At 40.5% G+C, this 20,612-nt stretch overlaps 1 protein-coding gene across 1 annotated transcript in view; it reads right to left on the bottom strand.

Annotated features, from left to right (window-relative positions):
- The window catches only part of MED12L (mediator complex subunit 12L), a 329,018-nt gene that overhangs the window by 289,546 nt on the left and 18,860 nt on the right, over positions 1-20,612 (bottom strand). Inside the window, exons 3-5 of the mRNA XM_057737852.1 lie at positions 8,537-8,641; positions 2,295-2,486; positions 849-881 (exon numbers count right to left, since the gene is read on the bottom strand). Of these exons, the coding sequence (XP_057593835.1) occupies positions 849-881; positions 2,295-2,486; positions 8,537-8,641 (330 nt within the window). The remainder of the gene's footprint in view (positions 1-848; positions 882-2,294; positions 2,487-8,536; positions 8,642-20,612) is intronic.

The raw sequence follows: 20,612 nt of genomic DNA, 5'->3' as shown, positions 1-20,612 counted from the left end.
CAATTCAGGAAGGAAAATATGTTTACACTGACTGAAGTATGACTTCCTACAGGGATGGATTCCATGTTCAGCCAAAAAGCCAACGGACTTCAACTTGTAGCTGAACCTAGGCAATCAGTGGGCAGCTGTTCGGTTTCTAAATCAAGCAGGAACTGCACCTAAGTACCAAAAGAAAACTGACACCCAGCCTGTGATGGTTTTCCATCCACCAAAGGGCTGCCCTTGTATCGCCTGCCTCCTGTATTCTCCTGTCTGCTAAGCAGTGGTAGAGGCAAACAGAAATGCCAGAGACCACAGCAATCGAAGTCACCGGAGGTGAGCACAGCATTCCTAGCAAACTGTTCAAGAGCTAGAAGGATATCCCCAGGAGCAAGAAGTCTCCTTTTCCAAATCTAACTATGACCGTGATTGAATTTGAAGGCCTTTTACAGGCCATTGTTGACCTCTCTGTGGCTAAATACTTGGGGACCTGTGGAGCTTTATAGTAACAGAAAACCAGGTCCAGAAACCTGATCCATCCCACACAGGAAACTATTTTGAACTCTAGATCGGGGCTGGAAGATGACTCCGGATCTTAGCAGGAAAAGGAAGGTCTGCATCAAGCCATCTCACAGATAAATACCAGAAATTATAGAAGAGGTATTCAAACTTTCTAATATGAAGAACACGCAGAGAATGCAATCTTTCACCCAGCTCTAAAGAGCTTTCACCATCTCAAGAAGATGAAATGCTGAGGAAGGGATGGGAAGGAATGACTCCTGAAATGCCCAAGAAATGAATATTTCAAAGTATATTCAATGGTTTGACAAAGAAAACATCTTTGACTTTGCAAAGAATGAATGGCTTACCTGAGGGACACCTGACTTGGCCAGAGGCAGCTCCTAATAAAGAAAGAAGAACAACGGCTAATACACTGCACCATAATTCATCTCCCTCTTAAAAGATGAGAGACCATTACACATCTTAACGCAAGGGCATCAATTCCTCACCAGTATTCACTTCCAGGAAATAATGAATCCCCCAAAAATTGCATCCTAAAAGCTTATTTTAAAAAAGGCAAACCTAAAAAGAAAGATGTCAGGCTGGCTACAGAGGAGTTGAAGGTACTAACCAACATGGAGGGTATGAACTATTGGTAGAAAGCCATCGAATATTGAAGGATGGCCTTTGACCTCTGCAGCCTTCAGATAGAATTCACAGGCCACAGAGGGCCCACATGGTAAATGTTCAACAATGGAAAAGAAATGCTATACGGTACAGTCTGTGTTGAGACAGAGGCACTCGCTGAGTAGCAAGAGAGGGCTATGCTGATGGTTGTTCTTTGCAAGGATTTTGGTTGCCTTTAAGCACTAACATCTATGAAAGGCAACACAGTGCTCTGACACTAGGGCAAAATAAAGCCAATGGGAGCTACAGGCACCATTTTCAAAGAAAATAGTGCTTTAGAAAACAAATGTGTAAATACACAAAGGCGTTCTCCTCTAACCTGGACCTGTACCAAGCCATTCGTGAAAAGAACAGAAGATGGGCTCCCCTAAAATTAAAGGGCTTCAGGGAGATGAGAAAGACCTGGGGATTATTTGAAAGGTGTGTAAGAAGTCAGAGATCAAGACTAAGAGGGAGGTTTCTGGCTCTCATCTAAATTTCAAAAGACTATTTTACATTATCAGGACTATAAGATTGTTGAATCTGTGTTAGTATTTCCCACTTGAGGAAAATGATCAAAGGCAAAGATTTTAAAAGAACCCTCCCTCCCTCCCGCCATTCCCCCTCCTCAAAAAAGCTGGGAGCTATGAATAAACCTGCCCATTTTGTTCTGAAACTTTTTCAAAGATGTTTTTCAAGCACACACAGAATCACTATCTTTTATCTCACTTGCTGGAAAGGAGATTTAGTTTAAGAATCTGCATGGATACTTCTCAAGACAAGGAAATAACATTAAAGCCAGGATTTCTATTTAACACATTTTAGACATCCTGACCTAAAAAAACTGAAAATGTAACAGAAATGAAGTCTCACTGCCTGTTCTTGATTTTAAAACCCTGTCTACCTAATATCCGCTTAAACAGCTTCTTGTGTGGAATGTTTAGGTCTCTAGATGTTCTAGGCACCACAAGCCATCAAAATGAAGGGGAAACAGCCTATGTGCAGCACACACCTGGTGCAGGATACCTGCCGATGAGACTTGCAGTTTTGGAGAGAATTGGGGAAAAGAAATACATCCTTGAACATTATCTCAAATAGTCTCATTTCTATAAGGCCTCAGTTAAAACAATGCAAGAAATACTTAATACCTTTTTTGCCAAAATAGCAAGTGGTTTATTTCCCGCTAAGTCAGAGAACCAACTATGAATCGCACTCTGGGATCGAGCAGTAACCAGCCAATAATTATCTTTAGCATTAACTTGTGGTTTCTTCTTTCCGGTGTCCTGGAAAGTGTTAAGCTTTAGTTTCTCAGCTAATATGCTGCTAAAATAAGCTCCAATCTGTGGAAGAGAAACAAAGAAAAAAGAAAGAAAAAGTTTAAAAACAATAAGCAAGAATGTTAGTAATGTACATATTAGTATTTTATTTTTATTGTTTTAATTGAAAATCTTCAAAGAGCCCATCAGAAAATAAAATGGGAATTTAAGTCCTTGAAGCCAAGAGTTGTGATTTCATTGCATTAACATAATGTAGAAACTCCCACAGCACCTTTGTTTCACTACTAACATGTAGTTCAAGAGAAAAAGAAGAGCCTTTGAAAATTCCTGTTAGATAAAATTAATTACATCCTGAATAAGTTTCAAGAGAATGGGGTCTGCTTTAATCTTTAGCTGTACCTCTCCTTTTTCATAGTACATACCCATTTGGAGAGAATCTTCTTCCTGAGAGGTGTTGCATATAAGAGCAGAACCTAATAATCACACAGTACTCATTCTTTTTCTTGTTTCATTTTAATAGCACATATTTTTGGAAAGGAAACTGTATTTACACTCAGTGCTTTAAAAAAAAAGAGTCTAGAGAAATCTAATTTATTTAAATGGCAAATTACAAAAGGTTCAATTAAATTAAATATTCAACATTTTTGATTGGGCTGCCAATTTCATGAGTACAAGTGTTTCAAGAGAAAGCTAGTGTTGCTTACTCTGAATGGAACAAAGTAGCAAAAGGAGCTTCTTGTGAATGACTAGCATTTTCATATTAACCAAATCAAAAGAAGATAAAGGAAAGAGAAAAGGACCAGAAGGAAGGGGGCTGAGTAATATCTAAAAACTAAATGAATCCACAGAAAACCTGTTGGAATTTCCAAGAATCCTATCATAGCATCACATTTTGTCCCCTGGAAACTCTTTAATAACAGGATGTGGACAACAATTTCTAATAAATATCTTCAATAAGGTTAGCAGACAGTGGTGACCATGATTAAAATAAAATACCTACCCTGCTGTGGCAAAATAAGAAGCACTACCTTAGTTAATGCTCATGACTCAATAAACAATTAGTCTATAGGTTAGAACACACAGTTGGAAGCAATTAGCCAAGTTTATCTACCAGGGTGAAACTGGTACTTTTTTTCCATGTGAATTGGCATCCCTTGATCCTTCTGATAGATGTACAATGAAAAAGTCTGTTTTGCTGTGTTGACGTAATATGGCAATAAAAATTACAGTAATTAGAAAACAAGAAGTCTGAACCTTATTTTTTTAAACAACTTCATAGCATTTTTTAAGCAAAGTTTGCAGAATGTCGAAAGAATTAAATGCAAAAAATTCACCAAAAATCAGCCGTTTGAAAACAAGCAGCCAAGAGTAACAAATCATTTAATTTTAAATTTCTCAATCAATATTTGGTCTTTGTACCAATGGCACAAAACACCTGTCTATGTAGATTGTTTTACACTTAAAAGATCTCTTATTTGCAATCATGTGTGAGCATTTTAATCATGATAAACAAAGGCATAAAAAAACTTTAAACTAGTCTGAGTACTATCAAAGAAGAAAATCCACATGATCTGAAAAGACTATTCAAATAAATCAAGCCAATCATTAAAGAGATTTGCAAAACTTGTATTAAAGAAGAAGTCTGGGCAATCTCTTTTACAATTATACTCTTTTCTATGTATTTAATAATAGCAATGGAACATAGTGACTGTATACACATTTCACTTCCTAACAAACCTTATGAACAACTGCATAACTGTAAACAAAGTCAAAATTCCCAAAAAAGCAAGAGCAGAGAAAAATGCACATTAGGACTCAAAAAAAAAAAAAAAAAATCAAAACATGATCACACATTTAATTTTATTCTAACAGCAACATATTCACATTATTCCAAAATTAAAAAAAGTTAAGAGCCTCATTCCCAAGTCCCAACGCCCACCTCCAAGTAACTACCTTGATTAGTTTCTTAAGTGTCTTTCCAGTTTCTTCATGCGAATACACATGAACACGCATACATTATTTTTCTCTTATATCTATACCTCGTTATGTATATTGAGTAAGTGTCTGAGAGCCTTCCTTCCACACTGCATACGGAGAGCTTCCTCATTCATTTTTACAGACACATAATAATGTACTGGGCAGATGTACCACATTGTATTTAACCAAGTCCCCATTAATGGACATTTGGAGTGTTTGTTTCAAACGTTTGTGATTACAAATCACATTAAAATGAATAGCCTTTCTTATTTCTTATTTCATGCATGCACAGCTGTAGCTTTCAGATGAACCTTCACAATTTGGATCGTATGATTCTGTGACTTTGGTCAGCACTGTCAAATTGCCCTCCATAAGGTATATGCCAACATGCACTCCCTCAGACAAGGTATGAGAGATAAGCTTTAATTTAAAACTGGTTTCCATCCATCCACAGCTATTTTGAAAATAATTCATTTGCTAAGAAAATGAAAATGTTTAGGGGCTACACTATAGGTCATGTATTTCATATTTATTAGATCAAATTCCCCTCAGAAGGTTTGAATCCTTGAGTAAATCTCACAAGAAGGGTGAGAGTAGCAGAAGTAGTAACGGGTGCTATTTCCATTTATTCAATTATTTAAATTGACATAAAACTTGATACAACTGAGAACAATTTGGCAGTTCCTATACATAAGGCATTCACACTTTCTGTTATGAACTGAATTGTGTATACCCAAAATTCAGATATTGAGGTTCTAAGACTCAATGTGACTGTATTTGGAGAAAGAATCTTTAAGGAGATAATTAAGATAATTGTCCATGGACAGATGAATGGATAAAGAAGATGTGGTACATATATACAATGGAATATTACTCAGCCATTAAAAAGAATGAAATAATGCCATTTGCAGCAACATGGATGGACCTGGAGATGATCATACTAAGTGAAGTAAGTCAGACAAGAGATAGACAAATATCACATGATACTGCTTATATGAGGAATCTTTTTAAAAAAAATGATACAAATGAACTTATTTACAAAACAGAAACAGACTCACAGACTTCAAAAATGAATTCATGGTTACAGGGGGGAGGGATAGATTGGGAGTTTGAAATTAACATGTACACACTGCTATATTTTAAACAGATAACCAACAAGGACCTATTGCAAAAAATGAGGCCATAGGGTAGGACCTAATCCAATACGGCTAGTGTCACTATAGGAAGGAGAACACCAGAGATACCGGCACACACAGAAAAGCCCGCGTGAGGACACAGTGAGAGGGCAACCGTATAAAAGTGTACAAGCCCAGAAGGGAGGCCTCAGGAGAAACCAGACCTGCTGACACCTCAATACTGGACTTCCAAAATACACTTTCTCATGATAGGAATATGATGGGAATAGGCTAAGCTTAGGTGAGAAGAAAGACCCAATTAGGAAAATGTATGGGCCCCACTGTATACATTGCACGTCTCAGAACTGATATGACACTTTCTCCTAACCACACACACAGCACCAAGTGCTGTTAGCAGGTGCAGGGAGGCAGTCACTGAGCCTCAAAGCTCTGCTTTTAAAGCTCTTTGGGGATTATCCGAATGTTTGTGAAACTTGCAAAGAGAAATTCTGAATCTTGTGAGCGAATTAACTTCTCTTTTTAGGGTATATAAGACACACATGTACATCCCTTCGGGGGTCTCTCCACCCCCTTCTGGTGTCTGTTCCAGAAGCTGTTTGTACTCTCTTTCTCTAATAAAACTGTTACTTTTTACTTAAACCTGAGCAACACTTGTTATTGATCCCCAGGAGAAATTCTTTTCTTCTGGAGATCACCAGTCCCTTCCCCTAGACGAATTTCACTGGCATCACTCAGAAAATCAAATGTCTGTTGTTTTAGCCCCTCGGTTTGTGGTATTTTGTTATGGCAGCACCAGTAGACTAATGCAACTTCTAACCGAGTAATGTGCTACTGAGAATTTATCCTAAAGAACAAAGGCTATCAATACATGTTCAAACATGACTACTGCTTCTTTATAAATAACCATAAGAAATAGATAACAGGCTAATTGCTGTACAATAGAATTTTCAGTCTATTATAGCACATTGATTATGAAATGTTATTTATTCATTAATTACTATTAATATGAATACTTCAGCTTCAAGGAAAAGTACACACAAAATGATATTACTTCTTATTTAAGTATATAAGTTAAGGAAGATGGAAATTTAGAGATAGACGGTACTGATATTTGCACAACAATGTGAATGTACTTAATGCCAAAGAAGTACCATACACACTTAAATATGTTAAAATGGTAAATTTTACATTTTACCACAATAAAAAAAAAAGGAGAACACAAATTACAACACATACATAATTGCAGTTGTGATGTTTAAAAAGTATCCAGCAAGATTGGAAAAAAGAACTAAAAAAGACAAAACTAAAAACACTGTATTTGGTCAATAGGACAATCCGTAGAAAATACTTCTGTTTTTTTTTTCACATCAGTGAAATAATATTTCAGTTGCTAGTTTAGCAAATTACATGTTTGTATATACATGTGTGCATATAAAAAGAGATATGAAATGATACACAAACTTTTAACAGTGGTTATCTCTGGTTAAGAGAAAACAAGAATAGGAATTCAACTGTATGCTTGATTTTTCAATTAAATGAGTAAAAATATTTTAATATTTAAAAATAGAAATAACTCAGGAAGGATGAAAAAACAAAACTTAAAAGAATACAAACAGAAACAGATAATTCTATCTATATATCTAATTGTTAACATAACCACACAGAAAAGACTTAATTCAAGAAATTTTTTAACACAACACTCTGACTATATACTCCTAATGAAAGTTAGTCTAAAGACAGAAAGCATGGTAGAGCAATTGTAAATTTTACATAGTAATTTTGTTGTTGGAATGACACTGGTATAGTTTATTCTGGAACTTTTTACATATATCTTAAGATAGAGTAAATGAATAAACATGTTGATATTGCTGGGATCCAGGGTTCTCGTTTTGAGAGAAAGGAGATACAATGATGGAAAAGGGAAAAGTATGGGGAAAATCCTGTGGTACTGAGTTAGAACGGATGGATGGAAGGGAGGGATGGAGGGAAACCTAAATGTGTTTGCCATCTCTGTTCACTGAAAGGGTCCAGAAGGTGTGACTCTGGGAGCCATGAGCAGGCCAGGCACCCAGATCTGGGCTGGGGCAGGAAAAGAACAGGATGGCCCTGGACTGTTACTGTGTCAAAAGTGAAGAAGTGCCCAAAGGACTTGAGGGGGCATCAAAAAGGCCCGAGAACCAGGCTAAAGGTGCCCCCACTGGCCAAATGTGAGACAGTGTGAGCATTCAAATGAAAACTAAAGGTAATACAACTGATTTTAAAAAGAGTTCAGGGGGCTCGAAGTGATACTAAAAAATGGGGTGTCCACAAAAGAATGCCAAATAAAAACCGTACGAGGAGTAATAACTAAAACACCAGCATTTTGCAACCATCAGCAAAATGAATCCTTCAGCAGGAATCATCAATTGATGCTAAAATCATAGCATAAAATTTCACTGGAGAATAGGATATTCATATGGTCTCAAAGTATCACTCTGTGGAGATCACTACGAGGAAAAGATGACTACTTTTGCAATGTAAAGACATGGCAGACAACCACCTTAAGTGATCAACTAGTATAACCAATAATCAGGCAAACTAACCCTGCATGCCTCCTGATATGCAATGCAGTCTTCTCACCAAAAATATTTAACCTGAATCCTGCCATGAGGAAACAGACAAATGTAGACTATAGGACTAGAGTATAAGACAAGTAACTGGACTGGACTCATACTCATAACTCTCATAATAAAACAGTCATGAGCCCCACCCCACCCCCAAAAAAGGAGGGACTCTGGAGAGCAGTAATGCACTCGATTAAAATAGGGTTAGGAGACAACCCCAGCCAAAAGCAATGCATGACCCCTTACTGTACCCTGGGACAAGACAGCATAAAGGATAGTTGGGGGGAACTCTGAATATGGACTGTGGTTTTAAAGAACACAAATTTATCAACATTAGCTGCCAACGGTCTCACATACAGAAGCTCTTTCGGAAGTTTTAGGAAACAATTAGCATTACCTTTGATGGGTTAATTACAATATTTCTAGCAGAGCCATGTTCATCCCCAGTAAAGGCTGGCTGATTATTGAAGCCTTGCTTTACATTAACAGCAGTAAGTTCATCCTGTGGGAAAAAAGGTACTGATTAGTCCAAAGGATGTCAAAGCTCCAACTGAAGCCAGCACCCTACAGCCTGAGGAATGACAAACTTTGCTGTACTTTGTAGAAGAGAACCGTTCTCCACTCACCAAGGAACGAAGAAATAGAGGTTTAAAAATCAACATATAAATGTGTACAGAGAGACAAAGCAAACGTGGCAAAATGTTAACAATTGTTGCCTAGAGGTAAAAATTCTTCACTAATAAATTGGAAAAAGAAGAAAACAACCCACCTCCCCATAAACATAAAATCATAGAATCTAGAATTGTTCTAAAGAGCCCATGGTTTGATCCCCCTTCCTGGCCAGCCCCTGGGCACGTCTCTATGCTATGTTCCAGAAAACTGACTCACTCAACTTACCCAAGATCCCAGAGCAAGTTAAAGACAGAAATGAAAGACTCCTAGGCACAAGGCTTATGATAGCCAAACAACACCAGAGTCCTGCAACTGAGGGGGGGGTTAGAGCTCGTCAAGCTCTTCATACCTCTAGGCTTACTTCATCTTTACCAATTCTTTTTTTTTTTAAGCTCTTTATTGGAATATAATTGCTTTACACTGTTGTGCCAGTTTTTGAGGTACACCAAAGTGAATCAGCTGTATTTATACGTATATCCCCATATCCCCTCCCTCCTGAGACTCCCTACCATCTCTACCAATTCTGAGGCAGATGGTAGGCATGTGTTTTCATGCCTATTTACAGATGAGAAGACTGAGGCTCCCTAAGCTAGCACAGTAACTGGATAAAGTCTGCATTGAAAGACCATCTTCTCCATCCCAGACTAGGAAGAGAAATTTCCATGACACTATGCATCAGAGTACAAATGCCACAGGAAAACATGGTCTAAAAATACACAGCCACAATTCTTACCCTCCTTAAAAAGATCTCCGACTGGATAGATACAGGAAAACTTTCCTTACCAAGGTCACAACACATCAAAAATAGCCCAAGGCATTAAAAAAAAAAAAAAAAAAAAAAAGACTTCCCCTGCCCAGATCATTGAGTTATACAACTAAATTGGAGTTCCCAAGATACAGACTTGAAATAAAAGGGAAAGGTTTGAGTAAATGAAGCTACATTTCTTGGCCTGAAGTGAAGCTCCCCTAGCTTGAGGCCAAGAAATGGTCTCAGTGACAGCTGGGGTAATGGTAGCCACAGCACAAAAATGAGAACATACACTTATTTTTCACAAGTAATTGCTGTAAATGTAAAACGGAAAAAAAAAAAAAAAAAAGTAACTGATCAAATCACTGCTACGATTAGGCAGGAAGCCTTAGGCCAAAATCGTTAATGACATATAGCACCTGAAAGGTCACCTTGGCTAAGAACTGGGGTCTCCTGGAGTCGTGCCACATAACTTTACTTAATTGTGTGTGCTCCACCTAATACCTCAGCCAGCCACGGTTCTGGCGGTCTCTCAAAACACCCCACTGCAGGAAACGTAGCGCTATGGTAATCACGTCTGCTCCCAGCATGGTATTTGCTGGAATCACAATCCACACAGAGAATGAGCCGCACGTACGTATCAGAAGACATCTCAAACTGCTCCCACATCTTCAAATTAATTATTTGGAAATCTAGGGCAAAACTACATAATGCATATTTTAAGTCAGAAAGGTGTCAGTCAACTGAAATAAAGCAAGCGTGCTAACGAAATGTCTGTAGTCTCGAAGTCTAAGGAAGAAGGGGGACACACGGGATCATGAGGGGAATGGGACAAGAAACTGAATTTTTATCTTTGCTTTAGCGTCAGAGTAATACAAGAAACAATAATGAATAATAGCATATGTTTTTACTAAAACTACGTCCTGGATTAATCAAGAGGAAATGCGTGAGGCTTTCAGGACCAGTTAGTTCCATTTACTGGTGCTTCACTTTCTATTCTAAACTAACCCCTGCTCAACTAGCTGCTTGTTGTGAGTGACTGCTAACCACTGGCCTGGACAGACATGCCCACTCCCCCCGCGCCCCGACACACACACACACACACACACACACACACACACACAAATACACACACAAAATCCCAAGGAGGAAAAGAATATGGAACCATGGCAACATGCTTGTCAGCCACATCAGATTTTCCTCAAACTAAGATCCACACAGGTACTGCTGCGAACCCTGAGTGCTGAGAACTTTCCAATCTTGTATTCTAAGTTTCACAAAAAGGCATCCAGAATCCAACCACTTCTCACCACCACCACTGCCTCCGCCAGAGTCAGGGCCACCATCATCTCATGCTTGGATATTGCAAAGGCTCCTAATTGGTCGCCTCGCTCCTACCTTTGCCCTCCAAAGGCCACATTCAACACAGCAGCCACAGGGAGCTTTGCAAAACTTGAGCGAGATCACGTCACTCCTCAAAAGCTGCGACAACTCTGCACCTCAGGATATGAGCAGAGGCCCTATGAGGGCCTACAGGTCCCTGAGTGATCTGGCCCCTTACACCTTTCGGACCTCATCCCTGACCACACTCCCCTCCAACCACAGTGGTCTCCCTGCAGCTCCTCAAGCGTACAGCTGGTCGTTCTCCAGCCTCAGGGCCTCGCGCTGTCTGTCCCTTCTGCCTGGACTGCTCTTCCCTGGTCTCCACATGGTCAACTCCCTGACCACCTTAGGTCATGTTCTCAATGAGAAATCTGATGACCCTAGTGAAACTGGAACTGTTCACCCCATTCCCTTCACCCTAGCACTCCTGACCTTCCGATAATCCACAGCACTTATATCACCTAAAACCCACGTAATTGACTCGCGACGTGTCCTGTCTGTCTCCCCCACCAGAAGATAAGGTCTGTGAGGACAGGGGTCTTTGTGTTGTTCACAGAAGCATGCCAAGCGCACAGGGCACACTGAGGCATTCAGTAAATCCTTGTTGAAAGAGTAAAGAAGTGAATGATAACCTGTTTTGAACAATTAACATAATAAGTATATTCTGAATCACTGCCCCATGACATTGGGGTCCCTCATTCTGTTTGGATTTATGACTAGAACCACTTAACCGCCCAGAGCAGTGGCTTTCACCCCATCAGGCCCAAGGCACCATTCTAAAAGCAAATTTTTTTAAACGCCCTTTTTCCAAGTTTGGAATGAAATGCATAGACAATAACTTACCAACATTTTTTAAAAAATCAATGTAACGCCCTCACTCTAACAATTTTTGTAAATGAAAGTAAGTTATAACAACATAGGTACTTGAAAAGAAAACCCTCAGGCATGTACCACAAGACCTCTACTACCCAAAAAGTGTGGTCCATGGGCCAGCAGTGCTGGCTTGTTAGAAATGCAGAATTTCAGTCTTTCCCTTAATCAACTTAAATTCTGGGGCCCCAGGAGACACGAAGAATTAGTAACTGTTTGTTCCTATACCTAGACTCCCCATAATGCAGTTAGTGCAAAATGCGGACTGATACAAGTGTACGGTATTGCCATTCAGGAATAGCATGATATGAATCTTCTGTAACAGTGAAAACTCTTGGTAAAATGTTGAAACTAGCAAAATAAAATCTTCTCCCAATATATTCAAACACCACAGTTACATTCCTCAGAAACTCAGTATATGTTGAATGTGTATTAAAATCATGCAAAAAAATACTTTGAGATCATATGTAAATAGATTTCCACCTGGAATAGAGAGAAAACAACTTTGAAGGTTTGGTGGCACATATGACAGGCCAGTGGGATACAGGACACTTCTTCACTGAGGACATCAGCACACCTGGCCTCGCCTACTAAACGGCAGTTAGCATCTCAATCATAGTGATAGCCAACACCTGCCCCCAGAGTGCCACCACTCTCCTGCTGAAAACCAAAGTTTCCTGAGAGGGACCGCTTTCACCCTTTAAAGCCCAGCCTCTGAAAAGAGGAATCCAGGTTTCAGAAACAGGGAGATTCACACAGGCCCTGCTCCTGCTGCAACATCACGACAATGGGATGTCCAGCTCCAGCCACCACAGGCCCCTACGGCTCACGGCTGTGGTTACAGGTGGAGGCCATGCGGACCCCAGGGTAAGGGTGACTAAGTGGAAATGCACACAAGGGGGCGAGACAGCCCAGGCTCTGCACTCAGACTGTCTGATTTTGAACCTGCAACTCCACTGAAGAAGGACTCAGAACAAGCTCTGGAACTGTTCCCGGGCCTCAGTTTCCTCAACTGTGAAACAGGAATAGTAACAGTTTCTACTAGTATCACCTCCATATCCCAGTTGAGGAAATAAAAAGCGAAAAGGTTATTTAACTTACCCAAGGTCACTCAGTGGTAAAGAACTCTGAAGAATCCATGTTCCTAACCACCATACTACATGAAAACAGCCAGCAATTAGTATTACTGCTGTTGTCTGTGTCATATTTCTGATTCAGGGACGTGATAACCTGACGTTCTGGTAAGCACTCAGAAATACAAAAGATCTGCTTCAGAAATTAAAAAGACCTTGGCCTTAAGTAGTGATGCTCACACTTTTGCATGCATCAGAATCCCCTGGCAGGTTTGTTAAAGCACAGCTGCCGCCGGGGCCCCTCCCCCAGAGTTTCCGATTCAGTAGGTGGGGGTGGTGCCCAAGAGTTTGAATTTCTAACAACTTCCCAGATCAGTGATGCAGATCCAGGGACCACACTTTGAGAACCACTGACAAAAAGATTTGGAGTTTGTGGCTTTCTAGAAAACCAGGGCTCCCATGCCCAGCATCAGGGCTGCACTCACCACCAGGAAGAAACTGGATTCTCCCTCCTAGCTCAGGAGCAGGAGATCCCAAGAAGAAAAGCCTGGTCAGAATTCTCTGCTGCAGCCCTACCCCCACTCCAAAGGCAGACACACAAAGCTACACACACACACACACACACACACACATCCAGGAAGAAAACAAGTCAGGAAGTTTCTCTTTCACTCCTTTAACGTCTCATAGACCCACAAATAAAAACACCGGGGCTGCAGAGTGCTCAGTTACATCAGGAAGCACACAGAGCGAAAACAGAAGCCTGGAAGGCACCTCTGTTAAAGTTTACTCACACAGAACTTCAGGTCAGCTTCCCAGAGAAACTAAGTGAAACGGGCGTAAAGACCAAAGCGTCACAACCAAAACAAGCTCCCTGATGGTTTTTCTCCTAAAGTTTCTGAAAAGAGTGAAAGTCAATAGCAAGAATCTAAACAATGAGTTAAGAGTAAGATTCAAATGCCAGAGGGTTTACTATTGTTATTTGGACAGTGTTTCTCAAACTTCAGTAAGGCACCAACAGACTCCCTTATATGCATGATGAACCCAATTTGGGGAAATGAGGTAGGACATGGATACTGAATGGCATTAAGCAGCACTAGGAGATCCAGAACAAGATGCAACACGTGTTATACGAACTCAAACTGCAAACTTTTATGACACTTTGCTCTGAAGGCCTTTGCCAAATTCAATCAAGCAAAAATAGAAGGGAGAGAGTCCAGATTTTAAAACAGCATGCCTCTAAAATCCCCAAGCCAGGGGACACAAATAGTTTCCTGTTGCACTAGCCTTGAACCTCTTCAAAGATTTATCTAAATAAAAGGATAGCCACCAAAGTCCTCACCATGGTCCTTAGAGAGAGTGAAACTTGTCTTGCTACAGCTAGTCAACAATTCTTATAAAAAAAATAGAAATATCAGCTGCTACGTTGCCTATTTGTAAAGCTGAGAAAACTAACCCCCTACAAAAAAAAAAACTTGGGGACACACCCAACCACTGATCATGGTCTTAGGGACAAAACCTTTCCAGTAAAAGAACTCCTTGTTGGAGGTTGAAAATTTTCTCATTGTACAATGTGGGGAATAAAAGAAAAATAAGGGACTTCCCTGGTGGCACAGTAGTTAAGAGTCCACCTGCCAATGCAGAGGACACGGGTTCGATCTCTGCTCCAGGAATATCCCACATGCTGCAGAGCAACTAAGCCCATGCGCCACAACTACTGAGCCTGCACTCTAGAGCCCGTGAGCCACAACTGCTGAAGCCCAAGCGCCTAGAGCCCGTGCTCCGCAACAAGAGAAGCCACTGCGATGAGAAACCCATGCACCGCAATGAAGAGTAGCCCCCACTCACCACAACTAGAGAAAGCCCACATGCAGCAACGAAGACCCAACACAGCCAAAATAAATAAATACATAAAAATAAATTTAAAAAAAATTAAAGTATATTAAAAAAAATAAAGTGCCAATCATGAACTCAGAGAGTTTTAAATGTTTTTGTTTATCTTGAACAGCAGCAGGGACAAAACATTGTACACACATATGTGAGCCCTAATACCTACTCAGCCAAGAGACAATGCTAGCTGAAAACACGCATTCAGTCCAGGCTGGTGGCCTAGGGCAGCAGTGCACCAGGCCAGAGAGCATATGGTTTCAACAGGTTTAAAACAGAATTGGTCCAAAAGTAACCTTAACACGGAGAAAGGATGGCTTGCCCACCTCATCACTGGCTTCAACTAAAATGATAAGCCTTAAAGCAATTTTAGGAAGACAGGAACCCAGAGACAAAGAGAAACCAAAGCCCAGAAGTTGGCCCATGTTCATATGGAAGGCCAACATTCACTCTGTATTTTTGTATTTTATACCAATACAAAAATCAGACCTTCAATACTTTGGGTGAACTCCAAATACATCCATAAATCTCGTGCATTTACCTTGAACTTCAGAGAATGATGTTATTTTTTGGATCACTTTCAAAGCAATCTTTTAATTTCAATAAATGTTTCATCAGGAAAGTGAAAACATTTTGATGCTAGTTTGGAAATTGGTTAAGCTCCTTCTCACTCAAAGAGGGGGAAAAGTCATTTTAGCACAATTTTCAATGACCATCTCAAAAGCAGATAATCACACACACAGGTGCGCACACAAACATGTGCACACACACGTGCACACACACTTAACCTCCTCCAGACTGCTCATTTACCACACAGAACACATGCAGAGACACCCAATTTCCTCAGTCACCTACTTGCATCTAACAAACTAACTCAATGACTGTCAATGGATTGGACAGAAGTGCCCACCAAGGATGGCAGTGCCACAGAAGTAGAAAAATGTCTCTCTACGCACTAGTCAGACAGGCTGTGTTAGCTAGGGTCTTACCCCAAACAAACAAAATTTTTAAAAACAGATTTACAACTATTTTACGTAGCCTTGTCCACCTCTCTCCCAGAAGAGCATTCTCCGAGACCCCTGAGAATGTCTGCAGATCCCATTTGAGAAGTAAGGCTGTGATAAGACCCATCATGGATAGATTCAATAGTCTTTCTTTTTGGGCCTCACCATCTGGCATGCAGGATTTTAGTTCCCTGATGAGAAACTGAACCCGTGCTCCCTGCAGTGGAAGCACAGAGTCCTAACCATTGGACTGCCAGGGAATTCCCAGATTCAATAATCTTTGGGCAACAATTAGTGTTAGCAGATACAAATGACCCAAGAGATGAGGGAATAATCTTCTCATCTCAGACCTCATCATTAATCAGTTCTACCCATACTTCTCTCAAAACATGTCTCACATCTATTCCTTCCTCTAAAATCATACACCAGCCATCTCTCTAAGCTACGGCCACTGTCACAGCAGGCCCAGGCCACTGCTCCTCACACACCTCCCCTCCTCTGTCCAGACCTTCTCCTGAACCCAGCCTGCCCACTGGCACCTAATGAATCTTTCTGAAACAGGTTTCCTTTTCTGCACTCCCCTATTCAAAAGCCTCAAAGGCTTTCCTCCACACCCCCATCACACACACACACCCCCATCACACATACACCCCCACTCCCACCCCAGGACAAGCTGAAGAACAGCAGCATCTAGCACAACACACTACAGACCCTCAATAACATCTGTGGGCCTTCTCTGCACCTAACTCCAGCCTTAACTCAAAACACAATTACCAGGGACTTCCTAGGTGGCGCAGTGGGTAAGAATCTGCCTGCCAATGCAGGGGATAGGGGTTCGATCCCTGCCCCAGGAAGATACCACATGCCGCAGAGCAACTAAGTCCGTGCGCCACAACTACTGAGCCCGCGCTCTAGAGCCGTGAGCCACAACTATTGAGCCCATGTGCCGCAACTACTGAAGCCCACGTGCCTAGAACCCGTGCTCTGCAACAAGAGAGGCCACTGCAACGAGAAGCCCGCGCATCATAACAAAGAGTAGCCCCCACTCGCCGCAACTAGAGAAAGCCCGTGTGCAGCAACGAAGACCCAACACAGCCAATAAAATAAACAAATAAGTAAATAAATTTATTTAAAAAAAAAGAAACACAATCACCAAGGATGGGCATTAAATGCCCCAGAACAATCAAGCTCTACTTCCCAGTCTCACTTCCATTCTGAGTGTTAGAATCACAGAGATCTGAGTTTGAATGAGAGCCCTTACCTACCATAGGAAACAAGGTAAGTGACCTCTCTGCACCTGAGTTGCTTCAACCGAAGTGAGACAAGAATAACTCACAGGGCTGAGGTTACGTAAGATAAAATGTACAGAGTTTAGCAGAGTGCCTGGCCCCATATTAAGTGCTCTATAAATGATGGCTACGGGTATAAAAAAATTTGTTTTTTTTTAGCTTTCATTTAATCTACTTGAATATTATATTTCTTCCCACATAAACTGTCTTTTCAACCCCTAAGCCTTGCCTAATGCCATTCCCATCCCCTGGAGTACATCATGAAATCTTTTGCCTTCTTCAAACCACAGCTCAGGGCTTCCCCTCATTTAATCAACAAATAACAAAGTATACAGCACTGTGCTAAGTATAGCATTGGGGATTCCATAGAGAGCAAACTGCAAGTGTGATAAATGCCCCAAGGAGAAGTACTGCCTGCTCAGAGCGCACATGACAGGGGCTTAACCTAATGTGAGAAGTCAGAAAAAATTCCCTAAAGAAGTGGCCTTTGAGCTGAACTCTGAGTCTGAAATAGGAGTTAACTAAGAGGAGGTCCCTTACAATAGCAAGGTTGACATTTTGTGTGAAGTGATACAATATTAACTCTATGAAGACCATGAAAAGTTAAGAGATGTGTGTTGTAGCTCTGAGAGCAATCGCTAATAAAAATAAAATGTAAAGAGGTAAACTAAAATGTCAAGAGGTAAATTTAAATTATTTTTAACATAGTTTAATAATCCAGAAGTAAAATGGTAAATAAATCGAACCATATCAATAATTACATTAAATGCTAATCATATGTTAATGGACTAAGATTCCAATTAAGACAGGGATTGCCAGAATGGGTAAGAAAGAAAAACCTACCTACATGTTGCACTTTAAATATATTCAGACAGAGAAGGTGATAGTAAACGAATGGAAAGCGATATATATCATGCAAACGATGAACATAAGAGGGCTGGAGTGGCTATATTAACACTGGACAAAGTAAACTTCAAGACAAAGAGCATTATCAAAGATAAAGAGGAGCATATCACAATGATAAATGGGTCGATTCATCAGGAAGTCGTAACGACAGTCACGGGCATTGCGTGCCCAGCAAGAGACAGGGGGAGCGTGCGTAAGGTACGTAGGCCTGGGAAAATGAGAGAGTGCTGTCGTGGCGGGAGCCGAGGGACACAGTGTGAGGTGACTGAGCAGTGGGTGGGGATGGAATACACAGGGTCTTGTGGACCAAGTGAAGGACTTCTATCTTTACAAGAGGAGTAAAGGGTTTTACCCACAGACCTATATGGTCAATTAATATTCGACAAAGGAGGAAAGAACATACAATGCGAAAAAGGCTGTCTCTTCAGCAAGTGGTGCTGGGAAAGTTTAACAACCCCATGTAAATCAATGAAGTTAGAACACACCCTCACACCATACACAAAAATAAACTCGAAATGGCCTAAAGACGTAAACATAAGACATGACACCACAAAACTCCTAGAAGAGACATACATTCGCAGAACATTCGCTGACATAAATCGTACCAATGTTTTCTTAGGTGGGTCTCTCAAGGCAATAGAAATAAAAATAAAAATAAACAAATGGGACCTGATCAAACTTACAAGCTTTTACACAGCAAAGGAAACCATACACAAAAAAAACAGCCAACAGAATGGAAGAAAATATAAGCAAACAATGCAACAGACAAGGGCTTAATTTCCAAAATATACAAACAGCTTATATAACTCAATAACAAAAAAAAAACCAAACAACCCAATCCAAAAATGGGCAGAAGACCTAAATAGACATGTCTCCAAAGAAGACATACAGATGGCCAAGAGGCAAACGGAAAGATTCTCATCATCACTAATTATTAGAGAAATGCAAATCAAAACTATAATGAGGTACCACCTCACACCAGTCAGAATGGCCATCATTAAACAGACTACGAATAGCAAATGTTAAAGAGGGTGTGGAGAAAAGAGAACCCTCCTACACTGTTGGTAGGAACGTAAATTGGAGCAGCCACTATGCAGAAAGTATGGAGGTTCCTTAAAAAACTGAAAATGGAGTTGCCATATGATTCAGCAATCCCACTCCTGGGCATATACCCAGAGAAAATTATAATTCAAAAAGATACATGAGGGACTTTCCTGGTGGCGCAGTGGGTAAGAATCCGCCTGCCAATGCAGGAGACACAGTTTCGATCCCTGCTGCAGGAAGATCCCACGTGCCACAGGGCAGCTGAGCCCATGCGCCACAACTACTGAGCCTGCGCTCTAGAGCCCACAAGCCACAACTGTTGAGCCCATGTGCCACAACTACCCAAGCCCGCGCGCCTAGAGCCTGTGCTCTGCAACAAGCGAAGCCACCACAATGAGAAGCCTGTGCACTGCAACAAAGAGTGGCCCCCGCTCGCCACAACTGGAGAAAGCCCATGCACAGCAATGAAGACCCAATAAAGCCAATAAGTAAATAAATAAATAAATGAATAAATAAATTTAAAAAAGATACATGCAACTAACACAACACTGTTAATCAACTATGCTCCAATATAAAATAAAAACTAAAAAACAAATTAATTAAAAAAAAGATACATGCATCCCTATGTTCATAGCAGCAATATTCACAATAGCCAAGACATGGAAGCAACCTAAATGTTCATCACAGATGAATAGATAAAGAAAATGTAGTACATATATACAATGGACTATCAGTCATAAAAAAGTATGAAATAATGCCATTTGCAGCAACATGGATGGACCTAGAGATTATCACACTAAGTAAAATAAATCAGAAAGAGAAAGACAAATACCATATGACATCATATATAGATGGAATCTAAAACTTATCTACAATGAAACATACCCATAAACATAGAGAACAGGCTTGTGGTTGCTAAGGGGGAGGGAGGCAGGAGAAGGGATGGATTGGGAGTTTGGGATTAGCAGATGCAAACTGGTATACATATACAAAATGGATAAAAAACAAGGTCCTACTGTATAGCACAGAGAACTATATTTGATATCCTTTGATAAACCACAATGGAAAAGGATGTATACATATGTATAAGTGAATCACTTTGTTGTACAGCAGAAATTAACACAATGTTGTAAATCAACTATATTTCAGTAAATTTTTTTAAAAAGAATAAAGAGTTTTATGGAATGGGGTGACATCATCCAAATTGAATAGTCCACAATGTGGACAACTGGTTGGAGCTGGTCAGACCAAACAGGAGGCCTGGGGACAAGGAGATGTGGACCAGGTAGAGGCTCTTTTAAGAGTCGAGACGTCAGAAGACAGTAGCTGTGGCCAAGACGGTGGTGACAGAGGTGGAGAGAAGGGGAAGCGTGAAGCGATATTTACGGGCTACTCCACAGAGCTTTTGGTGACGTGCTGGATGGAATGACAAAGATTGAAGCCATCAAGGATGTTCCCGGATTTTTAGGGTAGCAAGAGCTCTTAAAACAGCATATAGCAGTGTTCGGGGGGTTTTTGGAGGGAAGAGGAGCAGATCACAAGCTCAGTTTTAAATGTAACTTTGAGGTAGCTGCCAAAACATGACGTTTCCTATAGACAT

Source organism: Hippopotamus amphibius, chromosome 6 (genome assembly GCF_030028045.1).
Source record: "Hippopotamus amphibius kiboko isolate mHipAmp2 chromosome 6, mHipAmp2.hap2, whole genome shotgun sequence".
Taxonomy (NCBI): domain Eukaryota; kingdom Metazoa; phylum Chordata; class Mammalia; order Artiodactyla; family Hippopotamidae; genus Hippopotamus; species Hippopotamus amphibius.
The sequence above is the reverse complement of the archived record's forward strand: the minus strand, read 5'-3'. Positions and strand labels throughout refer to the sequence as shown.